Below are 15,741 nucleotides of genomic sequence, written 5' to 3'. Positions count from 1 at the left end.
AACATCGTGTGCGTGGGTTTCCTCGGGATTCTCGTTTCCTTTCACTTTCTTCATTGCACCACTCATTTCTCTTCACCGTCTCTTTAGCGTAGACTGCATAATCGTGGAACGTAAAACTTAAAGATTTCATTTCATTTTAGGACTGATAGTCAAATTTCTGAGAAAGAGTTGGCAATATATTCTTGACTGCGTGTTAGTTTACTTTTTATTGTTTTTCTTCAAGTAAAAAAGTCTAATTTGCAATGTTAAAGGTATGTGGTACTGTATCATACATATATTATATACTGACTCATATTGAACATAATAAATATATAAGTGATAATTATAGGAGTGTGTTGGATGGGAATGGGGATCCAGGAGGCTGTTTAAGAAAAGTGAATGCTAGAACTTACTCCAAATCTTCCCAATTATATTCAAGAATTTGTCAGGGAAAACAAGAATTTGTGTCAGGGAATGTCAGTGAAAGTCAGGGAAATGATCTCCACTTCTTCTTCTTCTTCTTCTTCTTCTTCTTCTTCTTTTCTTTTTTTTTTTGTGGAAAGCCTGAGTGTATTGTCATTGTTTTGTAAACATTATCCCAGACACAATATACAGTAAAAAAAAATAATTTAATTCACTTGCAGGCCAAAATTTCTAATAGCTACGTCTTCTATCTTTTGCCTGTCTATAGTTGTGGCGAGTACTAATAAATGATAAGTCATTGCCCAAAAAGGGAGTTTAAAGGTACAGATTGACATACAGTGTAAGGTTAGTTTTAGACGGACGGAAGCATTTATTGTAGCATTTCTCGTAGCAAAAATCGTATCATCGATATCCCATCGTGTAAAGTAGCAAATGCTATAACATTTCCCATACCATAGCATATCCTATGGCACTTCTTGTCGATAGAACTTGCTCTATTTCGTAGCATTTTCCCTAACATTTCTGGTCCGATTTCAGCGCCGTGGTGTGTTAAAAGGAAGCGAAAGATTTTGTGCGAAATATCCATGCAGGGCTGGATTTTGGGGGATGCATCGGAGCACATGCATCATCCTTCACTGTAAATATACACTTTGTAAAATGAGAATCTAGCAGTGAAAAAGCTATATTTCCCGAAACTTTCTGCTGTCATGTGTCCGTTTGAGGCTTGAAAGAAAGCTTAGTTTTGCGAAAACAATAGTTTAAGTCGATTTTCTGAAGGTTGAAGGAAAAGGATTCACTGAACAAAGTAATTTTCCTCATTCACATCACAGATGACTAAAGGCATTTAAAAACTTAAAAATTTAAATCAGTGTAGTGGTGGTAGTTATTGGTGCACCCACCTTCATGAAATCCTGGATCCGTGCCCTGTACCCATGTTCTTTGTTTTGTATGGGAAATTAAATTGTAGTAAAGAAAAATGAGTTGGAGTAGAGATGCTATTATTATGCTAACTGAAAAATATGAGAAGCATCCATGTTTGTACAAAGTTAAAAAGTCCTTTGTAATCATATACGACAAAGGACTTTAGAATAAATAACGACTGAAATCTCTGTTTTTAGTTTCGGAGCCATAATTGCGCCCTTCTCCAGTGATTTGTTTGCTCCGCCACGACAATATGCTTATCAAAATGCTACCGTGTCAAAGCACCATGTACTTTTGATGTCATAGAATATTATACGAGATTTTTGGCAGCACATCTGCTTCGATAAATGCTTCCGTCTAAAACTAGCCTAAGACTTAACTGTACAGATAGTAGGTTGTGGAATACTCACCTTTTTTTGCATTTCCATATTGTATTCTTCGTTGTTATTAAAAAATGAATCGTTTATTAACTCCTTAAAATATCTTGACTGTTTCCTAAAATTCTCTCCTGCAGACACATTCGCTGTTACTACAAATAGCGCAAAGTTCAGGCAAAATAACACAAATAACAACAAAATACCCTGAAAGAAATAACAATGACTAGTGAACCTCTAAACAACTTTAGTGTAAATCCTAACTATATATAAAACTACATGAACTGATATAAATTAAGGGGGTACTTCCGGTCGAGACTGACCGACAGAAAAATTCATAAAAGTGAATATTTTTAATTTTTAGGGGGTCTAAAGGGAGATGAAGAATTTCCCTATGTTATTTAAATGGGTCTTTTTTTTTTACCTATAATCTCATATTTTAGGCACTTGGAATTAGAATACAAACTTGAAATTTGGTATGCTTGTACGTTTTCGTTATCGTTACCTAAGTAAACCAGTAAAAATAAAAATTTCCAACTTTAGAGTAGTTTTATGGGGAACTGAAAAATCTTTTCCATGTTATTTATATGGGACATCTCCTACACCCGCAAAATTTTTAGGCACTTCTGGCAGGATTAGAGTGATGAAATTTGGCACGATTGTAGCCTTCTGGGACTAACCTACAGGAAAGTTGCCAAAAGTGAATATTTTTAGTTTTAAGGGGCCTAAAGACGGATAAAGAAATCCCCATGTTAAAATAGGCGTTATCTTAGGACACAAAATCTTATCTTTTAGATAGTTGAGATAGGAAAAGAAACTTGAAATTCGGTAGAATTGTGGGTTTAAGAGGTGAGAGGCTGTATACCAAGCAAAGGCGGGGGTAAATTCAGGAAATATAAAGAGCAAATGAACGAAATTCACTGCTATACACAGGCTGATACGTAAGAGAGGCGAGCGAGTAGGCCGTGCAAGAGCAAATGTCGGGGTAGCCTCCGGCTAGCCACATTTAATATAAAGACAAACTTATAATAAAGAGTTGTGAACGAGACTAGGGATAAGATTTTGTCGTCTCGTCTAGTTTCTGAAAAATCTTTTTTTTTTTCGTTTTATCTCGATTTTTCTGGTTTCGTTTTGTAAATTGATGTCTTGATTGTTCTTAATTTCATCTAGGTCAGTGGTTCTCAAACTTTCCGATACCGCGGACCCCAGTTCATTCGGAAACTGATCTGCGGACCTCCTTGCAATGCTAGCTGAAATTGAAGATGGTATCCAAAAGATATACCAATTAGAATTACCACTGACAAAAAAAGTCAAGAAAAATAATGCAATATGTAATTTATTCTAAAGATACACGATTGTTTCCTAGTGAACGAAATTTGAATTGAAAATACAGTAACTTTCAAGACAAAATCAATGTCTGAAAATCAAGATAAAAAAAAAAAAAATAGAAATTCAGTTGACAACCAATATTCACAAATTTGAGGTCACTAATTTGAGGAATGAAATTCTTCGTGTGTTTCCACAATAGCCATGGGCGGAGTTAGGAATTAGTTGCTGGGGGGCAAATCTTTTTTTTTTTTTTTTTTTGCTGGGAGGCATGGTTAACACAATTGAGAATTTTAAGATCTTATAAATGGTGTTTTTATTTGTTGTCAAATTTTGGGGGGAAAACCCCTATGCCCTCCATAGCTCCGCCTATGATAATAGCATTGAAATCTGGAATAAGTTTTGCCACCATCAATCTTAGGTCCGATTTCACATTAAGGCGATTTCGCTTTAATGTTTTAATACTGCAAAGAGCAGAAAAGGTCTCCTCACATAAGTAAGTGGTAGGGAAAGGCATCAAATGTTGCAATGCCTTTTTTACACAGTTCTTCATACTCACAGGGCAGAAATTCAGTAAAGTAGGAAAATATTTAAATTTACAAAAGTAGGTATAATTTCTAATTGCTTTCCTTTCAGTAACTAAAAAAAACACTTCTTGTAAAATATAACAGCTGAGAGTTGCATTTTATTACAACACATTTGAAATTTTAGGTGTCGAGGGCCATCTGGCTAGGGCCCGCGGACCCCACTTCGAGAACTATTGATCTAGATGATACCAAAACTCCCCATGTCACGAGAGATCAACGTAGGTTGTGACACATGATAACATTGCGTATCTTAAAACGATTTGCTCTTCAGTGTTCGTAAATTCACTTTATCAATTTCTAGATGTTTTATATTATGCTATGTACCATGCAATACTAAAGCAGTATTTGAGGTGAACGAGCGTTGTCCCCGATACCCGAGAAATGACTCATCCCAATTCTTGTTTCGAGAATGTGACCAGAATTGTTATCGTGTCAAATTTGAAAATATACTTTTCGCTTCGTGGACACTAAGCTACTTAAAATCAATCAGTTAAGAAAAATTTATTAACAGATTCTTTTTTTTTTTAAGTTTTACCCTAGTTGATTAAATTTTAGTATTAGGTGATAATTGTTAAAACATCTTAAAGGTAATTCTGCCTGATTTTTTTTGAAGAGCTTCAACGGTTTACATATTTCAATTCTTGAAAAGAGACTTCTGTAAGTAGATTTGCAAAGACCAACATTCGTAACTGTTTGCAAGCTTAACCAGTCTTCGCATCGTCATTTAACGGCCTCTTTGAAACTTTTTTTATTACCTCGAATTCAAGACAGAAATCGGAAATCGAGGACTGCTTGTCGTCAAAAGTGAGGTATTATTATAAGTTGTAATGTATAAGTAAAAAAAAAAAAAAAAAAAAAAAATCTGGAAATGGGGATCATAGAGTAAGGATAAGAGGTTTGAGCTGCTCAGTGTTGCCACATTCCTTGCTTTGGAGTGAGCTGAAAAATAGTACCACATTGAAATTTAAAAAAAGGTCTAAAATCATTAATTTACAGAAGTTTAATACATGGCTCTATAACACGAAACTAAAAGAGGTAAATTTCTAGAGCACTCTCTCCCCCTCTTCCAAGAGTCCAAATCAAGAAAGTGCTCTTTGAGGATCCCAAACTACCGTAAAAGTAGATTAAATTTTTCTCGTATGTAGGAAATATAACAGAGGCCACAAATTAAAAGAGAAAACAGTTATCATCTTCGATATGATGGTAATGAAACCAAATGCGCCTCTATTTCAAACTGACCTATAAACCAAAAGGGTATCATGTCCATATATGAAAAACAAATATATAAAACGAGGAACAAATCAATCATCTCACGAGTTATAATAAAATAAACACTACGTTATAATAAAATATTAAAATATAAATTATTGCACCTTATTCTCGCTTATTTCACTTCAGAAGGAGGATAAGAGACTGTAAGAAGAATATAAGGTAAGTAAACGGACATTTGTAAAAAAAAAATGTAAAACCGATCCAGAGTCCTAGAACCTACGCTGAAAGACATCACATTATTAATAATTTTAAGTCACATTTCTAACTAGTACACTTTTGAAAATGTGACAAGTATTTGTTAAATGGTGCTGAATTGGGTAGAATTGTACCAACTTTTTCATAAAACGGACTGAAAATGCCAGCATGGTACCAACGGGTCGATGAATGGCAAAAAGGCTGAATTTGGTACAATTGTACGAAGTCTGGCAACACTGCAGCTTGCCGCTGAAACTGTTACGTAAGTGGCGCCACCACTCAAAGAAGTTGGGTACCACGAAATACTAAAAGGAAGAACGAATAAAATCATTCAGAGCGCGTGAGTCTGATAGAATTCGCCAATGCAACAATTAGCTACTGTCAGTAGCAGACGATGCAATTAGTTACAACTCTAGCCGGCAGTGTCGCCCGTATCACTTACGTTGCACTGTGGGAAAAAGTAAATTTCCATTAGTTATATAGGCAGTGCGCAGTGGTGCATCAGATGGATCAGTGTTGGGGATTCTATTGGTTTTTAATTTTAGAAAATCAGGTGTCATCGCGTATAATCTGATCCACATTTTCAAAACAGATTCTTAGCAAATGTCACATCAACTAATGTCAAAAACAGTGGCGTTTAGTTATATTAAAGCTAACATTTGAAAAAATAAAATGAAATCTTTAGAGGTTAATAACATTAAATAGCAGAATACCATCATTTATTTTTAAAACTCAGACAAATATCCATAAACAGCTGCTTCGAATGTTCGGGCGATGATAAAGTTGTCAAGGTTTGGGATTTTTCAAGATTGGAAATTGACTGATGCAACACTTAGAAACTCTAAGTCTGATTGTTGAATCGAGATTAAGAATTAACGAATCACTACATATGATCAACAATGATCAATGACATTTTCTACTTTTAGTATGACAGATGCATGGTAGAAGCCCTGTAACTTGAAATTGAGAGGTCGGATAAACCAATGAGAAACTAGCTATACACTTGCGAGGACATATTATGTACTAAAACTGACAGAACACGTAAGTTGGCACTAAGAATCCTATTTTAGTTCTTAATTCGATTGAGCCCAGATTCATTTTTTTTTTTAAAGGCGCAGTGCTCGAAGCCATGTCCTCTGTCTTGTTGCAATTTTGTTTCGATTGGTTCTTGGTTCTCATCCTCTTCATGTTTTTACTGTCGCCAATGACATGCACGGTAGTCAAATTGCTATTCGATTAGCGTGTTGTAGCTTTGTCTAGTAACTATTCCAGTTAGCACAAGGAAATCGCATGGTACAATTTATCTTATTTCTGTCCCATACTACGGTATTGTACAATAAAAAATACAGCAAAACACACAAATGACCGCCCTCCCGCTATTCTAGTGATTAGTGCCTATGTCTTTGGTGCATGGATCCCAGGATTAATTCCGAGTGGGAAAGAGCACAAAAAATATAATTTCACAATGCTTGTGCCTTTGATGCATGGATGCCAGGATTAATTCCGAGTGGGGAAGAACACAAAAAATATAATTTCACAATGCTTGTGCCTTTGATGCATGGATCCCAGGATTAATTCCGAGTGGGGAAGAACACAAAAAATATAATTTCACAATGCTTGTGCCTTTGATGCATGGATCCCAGGATTAATTCCGAGTGGGGAAGGAAACAAAAAATATAATTTCACAATGCTTGTGCCTTTGATGCATGGATCCCAGGATTAATTCCGAGTGGGGAAGGAAACAAAAAATATAATTTCACAATGCTTGTGCCTTTGATGCATGGATCCCAGGATTAATTCCGAGTGCGGAAGAACACAAAAAATATAATTTCACAATCATTCACTTGCATTAATACTCCTTCTCCATTAGCCTAAGGAGAATAACCGTGTAACATTAAACTGTAAATTTTAATGCAATTTACTTTGGGAACAAGTACATGAAGGTGACGTTTGGTCCATATATTTCACAAAGCTTTCGATAAGTCTCAATTTTATCTGCAGGGAAGGTAAATACACATTTTAAGGGTCAACAAGAGGAGTGTTTTTCACATTTTTTTAATGTCTAGGCAACAGTTCATTCTGAGCAGGCCATTTTTCCCCCACAATACTATAGTATTTTTTTCTGTCCCTGCTGCTCCACTCGCATAGAAAGCAGCAGTACTTTGTGTAATCCAGCTACATGCCAGCAAGCAGAATAGCAATTACCTTCAGATCTCCACAGCTATTTCATTTGTATTTGTCATATTGGATAAGAGTGAGAAGCAGCTTAGAAGTCTCATAAGGTCAACGGCATGAGAAATAGGGACAGAAGGAAATTTGTTCCCGTTGTGCAGAAGAACTGCTTTGAGACTCAATTTACTAGAATCTATGAACAGACGTCACTCATTTATACTGTATGCATGGCCAAGAGTCCCCATAAAGGATTCGATATTGTTACCAAAAAAAAAAAAAAAAAAAAAAACACGTCACCTTCTTTCGAGAAATATTCAGAAAAAACAGCGTGACGGTCACGAAAAATACTCACTTTTGCATCGGGAGAAAGAAGATTCCATCCTTTCAATCGCGAAGCTAAAAGCTCTGATTACTGTTTAGACAAATATAAATCGCAAACAAGATCGCTGAGATCGCCTTGTGTCAAAATGCGTGGGGTATTTTATTCACAGTGCGATTCAAATGTTGGGTCATCATGTGTGGATTCCCCCATCTTCTCAACCTTGTTCATGCTCGTTACCAGATTCATTGTCACTCACTATCACATTTTCTGGAGGCACTGGTACCGGTAATTCCTCACCGTGGCATACAGGTCTCATAGCAGATGGTGAACCGAGTATTGCACATTCTTCTCTGTTTTCGACGTGATTTCTGATATTTTTGTTAGACAAAAATAACAGTCTGTTGTGTGATCCGTTCGTTCTCGGCAAATCATGGGAACAGTGAACGGCATATCTCGTGAACCTTTTGCCCAGCCTGTCAGGAGTCTAACACATGTCAAGCAGCATATGTGGGGGGACCGCCTATTTCTTGTCTTGGCCGCCAACCTTACACCCAAAATAAAGTTCGTAGTACCTCGTTACGAGCGGGGTCAATTGTCGTTTTTGCGACTTGAGAGTCACCTCTCCACAGATATAACAAAACGAATTTGTACTATTGACATAGATATGAGGCATTTTCTTCTTCTGAATGACTACAACACTCAAACTTCACTAACCTAGAACAACATGCAACCACTTCCCACGCTATCAGAACTCACAATGCTGCGACATAGGTGGCATGAATCACAACGCAACTCTATGTCATTGAATATGACTTATCGGCAATGTTGCCAAACGTCACTCATTTCCTGGAGTATGTTCCTTGACCTCAGAGGCATGCATCGGGATTCCTTGCACTTTTTTCAATTTTATCTCATTTTCTCTAAACTTTATTTCAATAAATAAATGTGCAAGTTACTTAAATTCAGCCATGGCAGAATAAACCATGTGCAACGTTTTTGCCGATTTTTAAGAATCTCAATAAGGAGGGAGCAGAATGTCACGAGTAAACTGAGCCCGATAGACAAAAATTAATTTCATTTTCGAATTTAGCACCTTCGACTTAGCTTAGAACACTATTCAGATTCCTTGTGACAAAACCCTTGTTGACCAGTGTTATCAGAACACCACCACTTGCTTCATGAAAGCCGCTACGTCACACGATACAATTATAGGTCTGCAGTGTTGCCATACAGTTTCATCAAAATAGACTTTGACCGAAAATATTTACGAAGGAGTGCAACTAACTTTCTGACTGACCCCACGTAATTATCAAATTTTGTTACCGGACAATGCATGCATGCTACTACAGAAGAAATTAATGATTTAAAAAAAAAAAAAAAAAAAACTCAAAGAAAATGAAACCATGATGTGGTATTTTTTAAAAGAAAATATTTATCAGAAATAAGTGAAATACGAAATGAGAAACTATGATCTTGGAAAACGTTTCATATAAAATGAACCAGAGAATAAAGTTTCTTATTGTACATACAGCTACGTTTATTGGAAGTAGCGATGAGCAAATGCAAGACCAAGACCAAGACCCGGGTGGTCTTGGTCTTGGTCTTGGTCTTGCACTGCAACCCTTGGTCTTGCATACCCAGTCTTGGTCTTGCTCTTGGTCTTGCTTGCAAGAGTCTTGCAAGTCTTGTATTAAGAAATCTTGTGCTTTCCATAGGTAAATTTTACTCTCTATATAAGGGATAATAAATTCTACACTGCGCCAATACAATGTATGTTTCTAAATACAATATAATTTAGTTTACCTTCGTGTAAGTATGATGATAGTGTATAATATAGGCAATGCCCTTAATTTTTTTTCCAATGGGTGCCCACGCTTCACTACTTATAAGATAAATTACAACGTTTCGTCATCATTTATATTGTTTAACAGATCCAAATATTCGACTGGTTCTCAAACTGGAGAGGCTACCCCTGAGACGCATGAAAGACAGTGGCGTATTTTATGGGCAACCGAGGCTACTGGCGGTTGCCCTGCCACATTAATAAAGAAAGTTAATATAACACGTATAAACTAATTTAAAATAATACGTTTGCAGATTATTATCTTTTTTTCATGGTACTAGTTTCTCTATATTTTTCGTAAACATGAATACATACTAAGACAGCCGCTAACGCTTGGAACGCAATCCCCTTCGCTTTTGTGGACAGTGATCATTTGGCAAATCTTGGGATACCGCGCAGGAAGATAAACTGGTTTGGACATTGGCTGAGGAGAAAGTGTATTATGAGGAACGTGTTAGAGGGCATGGTGGAAGGAAAGAGAGGAAGAGGCGAAGAAAACTATAGTTGAAGGGAGGTATTAAATTGCTACGTCAAGACGAAGAGACTAGCTGAGGGCCAGGACCACAGTAAATCGAAGTTTCTCAGTTGGAGCAAGTGACCTGCCAATAATGACAGAATAGCTGTGATGATAATGATGATGATGATATGATTAGCAATATTGGCCAAAAAAGAGAGAAAAAATTAAAACAATATTGATTATAATCAAACCAGGTTTAAAGAAATCTTGAATATTTCGAGTTTACTGCTGCTTTAATGGAGATAGTCCCTGTACTTCGTTTTTATGAACTGATAAAAGATGTGTTTTTCAGTCCTGGAGTGTTTCTGTTTTTCATTTTTATTGCCACTTTATTCTTCAATTTTTTTTTGCATAGTTTTCATAACCCATAGGAATGCTTCCCACTTCCCGCAACAACTTCGAAGTACGCATGAAATGTACTTTTTGCGCTCGCCACTTGCGATGTTTATTTTGCAAGTTCCTTCTTACTGGACATTTGAAGCATTTCGTCAGCAGATTGCCAGAGGCAAAGTAGTCCAAATCCCTCTTTTGCTATATTTATCGCAGGTCGAGCCAACAAACTTTACCAGCACGAAGGTCAAAGGTTTAAGTTTATTTTAGATAACACACACATAGAATAGTGTCTCATTTCCCGATAAGTAATTCTCATGTTTAAAAATACAGGAATGCATCGTATTCCAGCACCAATCACACATTTCTTTCTGTGCAACATGGTTTGATTAGAATGACCCCTGTGTGGCTTGAAAATGAATAATTACAGAAAACGCGACCAACCGATCCAGAAAACGACATACTGTAAGTGTATGCTACAGGGGCACATCGACTCACACGGATTGCGTAAACTACTGGGAACATTCACTCCAGCTGTATTTTCACTAAAGCCAAGAAATTCAAGTGAAAGATGTAATGACTTTCTCCCTTTTTACATTCTATAAAGAAAATTCCAAGTAGTACCGTATTTGTCCAAGACTTTTACGCAAGAGTCTTGGTCTTGGTCTTGGTCATGCATCAGGATACCTGGTCTTGGTCTTGGTCTTGCATGCAAGACTCTTGCAAAAACTGCAAGACCAAGACTCTTGCGCTCATCACTAATTAGAAGATGATGGTTCAAAGGCATAGCCATCATCTTCATAGGTATTCTGCCCTTTTTGGTAGTTCACTTGCCTCAGCTCCACGGTCCTCCGCTAACCTCTTCATCTTCACGTATGATCTTTCTGTTCTTATATCATCCATTAGTAGCCTCCTTCGCCCTCTCCCTCTTTTTCCTGCCACCATACCCTCTAGCACCTCCCTGATGATAGTTTCTAGTCAGGCAATATCTCAACCAGTTTATCTTCCTCTTCTTACCAATATTTAAAAGTGTTCTTTTCTCCCCCACCATTTCTAACACCCACTCATTCGTTTTCTGCTCGACTCAACTAATTCTTTCCATTCTTCTCCACACTCACGTTTCGAAGGCTTCCAGTAGTTTTTCATCACGTTTACCCAATGTTCAAAGGCATAGTACAAATATTAAATCCTGACAGCAAAATATAATTTGTTTTCGTTGACACTTGATGAACTTACAAGATTGAAATTTAGGGACAGTTCATTGATACACTATTGAAAAACGTGAGTGGCATACAATTGTTTCATTTTTTTCACACACACACACACTCATTATACAGGGTAAGGCAAAAATGTGTTAACCTCTTAAATGAGGGTTTACTCACGTGAAATTACAAGGCAAGGACTTGGTTACAGGTTTTCAATTTCGCGCCCATCCTGGTCAATTTACTTATAGAGTCTGTCCGTTGTTAATTGAATGGCCAATCTGGACAATTTGAGCAGGAATAGCAGCGATGACCGAGCACCCACAAGAAGTTCGCGAGGATTCCCCCAAGGTGAACGTTTGGTGTGCAGTTAGCAAGTTTGGAGTGATTGGATCCCTCTTCCTCCTCCTCCTCCTTCTTCTTCTTCCCTTTTTTTTAAAGAAGAGACCGTCATGGGGGAGAATTACCTTGTCATGTTCAGCACATTCATGGAGGAGAACACGCCATTTACAATTCTCCAGCGCCCCAGCAAGACGGCGCCCCTGCCCCGCAGGTAGCACACTGACGTACACTGTACGTATTATTAAGGAGTCGTTTGTGGAAATGACGTCTTGCAAGATATTCTGACGTTATTTGTACGCACCGAATGGCAGAAGAATGACGTTAACCATGAGAAAAAAATGAAAGTACACTGTACGAACCATATTAGTGACAAAAAAAAAAATATGACGTCAAAATTGGGACCAAAAATAAATGTACAGTGTACGGGCCATAATAGTGACAAAAATGTCGTCAAAAGTGGGACCAAAAATAAACGTACACTATACGAACCATAATAGTGACAGAAGTGACGTCGTAAGAGAGACCAAAGAGTAATTAATGGAACACGCATGCGCAAAAGTCCAGCTTGGCGCCCGGCATTGGAACGGTCGTGTTTGTTTGCATGTTGTGTGTTTTTGTTGTCATTGAATTCTTATGAAAATATATTTTAATTTGAAGAAAAAAGTATGCTGTAGTTGAAGAAGAGACACTATAGGAGACAGCAATCCGATTGCAGTTATTAATGTGGGGTTGTTAACGCCGCGAAAATCGGAAGCATTCTGGCCGCCGTACAAGTCGTCATCGAAACTCGAATTATCTATACAAAACAGCGAACCTCCAAATGAAGAAACGTGGAAATTGTTTGCAGTAAGGAAGAAACGATACCAGACAGGTAACTATCCATCTATTAAAATGCTACAATAGCAATTAAAAGCGATTTTTTTTACAATGCAAGAACCCGTAGAAGGGAACACCTTCCCTTGGGAGTGGAGTTATGCGTAAGGGGAATAAAGTATAAATTGGATGGACAAAGAGGTTTAATTTCATTTATTTACTTATTATCTTTATTCATTCAAAATTGGGATTTTTATTCATCAATTGATCAGGAATCCTTATTACGTTCATTATCTATCAAGATGTATGTGTGATGAGATTAAAGATGAGGTGCAAGTTAGACGCCACAATACAGTGATATTGCTAGTTAGACAGTTGAAGGATTATCTTCCTGTACCGGGGCGACTCGACACATGATGAGAGACACAATGATGCCTTTGTTAGTGCTAATTAAAGTGCAAAAGATGGACAAATGTTTGGCGATAAGTCTGGTGGTTGATATGCTAATAGAAATTCGTCTATTTATTCGTCAGGATGTGTAAGAAGATGCAGTATAACTAAGTGTTGAAGTGGTGTAGATTGTAGATGGGGTGGAACATCTTGATCGGCATCGATACCTATACAACTGCGAAGGATGGGATGGCCTTGAGTCCAACGGGTAGTTATGTTCCTGGTACGCAGTTTTTCTAAATGAAGAAGATGTGGAAATGGAATAGAGTAGCCGGGTAGGACTAGGTAGTTTGATGCGATATGCAAGGCGTAATGCATGTCTTTCAATGATCTGGAGGCGGGTGCAGAATTTGTTACTGGCATTAAGCCATGCGATGTGTCCATGGAGTATAGATGGTCGCAAGAAGACTTTGTAAGTGTTTAACACAGTCTCTTGATGAAGGCCCCAGGAAGTTCCGACTAATCTCTTCAGAAGGTTTAGTTTACTTTGCGCCAGAGTTATGAGATGCTGAAGGTGTCCACGCCATGAAAGATGGTCATGAAAGATAACGCCCAAATATCTGGCTGTACATGAGACGGAAATGCGTGTGTCAGCTATAGTAAGATGTAAAAGAGATCTATTTCGTCGAACCCGACTGGTGTGTCCAGGTGCCTGTGTTTTAGTGGAGTTGATTCGGAGTTGCCAAGTTTACACCAGTTACAGAACTTATTTATTGCCTCTTGAAGTATAGTATTGATATGCTGAATAATTAAAAGCTTTTTTTTTTCATTGCTAGCTAAGGCTAGCTACCTCTGAGAGGGTTACGCCCTCTTTTAGGGAAGTGATTTGAAAGGATTGTTGGTTGTTAGGTCGGTGGTTGGTCTAAGTGTTTTATTTATTTATTGCATAGTAGTAATGGTCATAAGGAACTTTGCGTTCCTTAACATTAGGTGGTGAGATAAACATAAATACATATATTCAACATAAAACATACATACATAGCTGTTAGGAATGTAGATGAACAATGATCTACAAAATATTAAATGAGGAACACTAAACAATACAATAAACACGATCAGGAGAATAGAAGATAAGTGAGAGGAATGTAGTAGTACAGTTACATAATTGATGAGGATGAAGTATGAGATGAGGTGCAATCACAGGACAACACATAGGAAAATGTTAGCGGACGAATGCAGTTATCTTCTTGCCTAGGGGGACTCTAGGCTATAATGAGAGACATGATGAACCCAGGTTAGTATGAGAATATTACTGTGCATGAAATGATGGAAAAATGAGAGGGAAATGAGCATGAGTGACGTAATCGTTCAGAAGCAAGAGTGAGGGATCATCAGGAGGAAGAGTGTAATGGTATAAGGTAAACAAGAGAGATAATGGAGTGTGAAGATAACGGGTTGGTGTAGGATTTAGTGCTAAATAGTGCATTGTATCGAAAAGTAATGGATGTTGGATTTGAAATCGGCGGCGTATGTATGAGAGTCGGAGGGATTCAAGATGGTACTGTAGGGCGGGAAAAGTAATGCGCTGATATAATTCTCGTGTGGGGCTAGGTAATTTGATGCGATAAGCAATTCGGAAGGCATGGCGTTCGAAAATGAGAAGTTTGTGGTAGAATTTTTCTGATGCGGCAATCCAAGCTGTGAAACCATAGGTGAGAGTAGGGCGAAGAAAAACTTTGTAGGTGTTCAAGACTGTGTGTGATTTGAGACCCCAGGTCGTTCCTGCGAGACGTTTAAGCAGGTTGAGACGATTGTAAGCTTTACTTGAAATTGTTTTAAGGTGTTGCATCCAGGTGAGGTGTGTGTCAAACGTGATGCCTAAGTATGTGACTGCTTTTGTAGCTTGCAGAGGAACCTGGTCTACGTGGAGAGATAGGCAAGATCGATTTCTGCGGACTTTGGTTGTTTTCTTTGGTGGAATGAAAATGATAGCCTGCGTTTTTGTAGCATTGATGGTGAGTTTCCAGTGGCGGCACCAAAGGCAGAAGTCAGAGATGGCGGTTTGTAAGATCTTATTTATATGCTGAATGGATGTTCCTAGAGCGAGAAAAGCAGTATCATCTGCATACTGGAAAGAATAAATGTTGTCGGGAAGGCGTGGCATGTCAGCAACAAACAGAATGTATAACAAAGGTGAAAGGGCAGAACCCTGTGGAACTCCTGACAGTAAGAAGATGGGATGAGATAAATGTTCGTTAATGGCAACATAGGTGATACGACCTGAGAGGAAGTTAAAGATAAGTCGTATGTATGCTGGAGGAAGTTGGAGCCTAATCAGTTTATAAATAAGACCGAGATGCCACACTTTATCGAAAGCTTTCTCGAGATCAAATAAGACTAAACAGGATGGTTTCACTCTATTATAATGCGTAGTGATAAGGCTTGTGAGACGTAAGAGTTGATCGTTTATGGAGAAACAAGGACGGAAGCCTGCTTGACTGAGAGGAATGATATTTCTGGTGTTGAGGTAAGTATGAAGCCGTTTAACGAGAATGCGTTCGAGAATTTTGCTAAATGTGCTTGTGAGCTGTATTGGCCTGTAAGAAGAGATCTCATGGGGAGGCTTATGTGGTTTTGGAAACATAAGAGTTTTAGATGTTTTCCATGGTAGAGGAAAGTAACCTGTACGCAGTACGAAGGTGAAGAGATTGGCGATAAGAACAAGTAATGTAG

General features: G+C 37.8%; 1 protein-coding gene across 3 annotated transcripts in view; it reads right to left on the bottom strand.

Moving 5' to 3' along the window:
- Positions 1 to 15,741, bottom strand: part of LOC145672041 (uncharacterized) — a 204,219-nt gene that overhangs the window by 133,907 nt on the left and 54,571 nt on the right. For all 3 annotated transcript variants that reach the window (XM_081741253.1, XM_081741252.1, XM_081741251.1), the window contains exon 3: positions 1,734 to 1,904. In XM_081741253.1, coding sequence (XP_081597379.1) covers positions 1,734 to 1,904 — 171 coding nt within the window. The remainder of the gene's footprint in view (positions 1 to 1,733; positions 1,905 to 15,741) is intronic.

The sequence above is a fragment of the Thermobia domestica genome, chromosome 15 (assembly GCF_964235325.1).
Source record: "Thermobia domestica chromosome 15, izTheDome1.hap1.1, whole genome shotgun sequence".
Classification (NCBI taxonomy): Eukaryota; Metazoa; Arthropoda; class Insecta; order Zygentoma; family Lepismatidae; genus Thermobia; species Thermobia domestica.
This window is presented reverse-complemented; position numbering and strand designations above follow the sequence as displayed.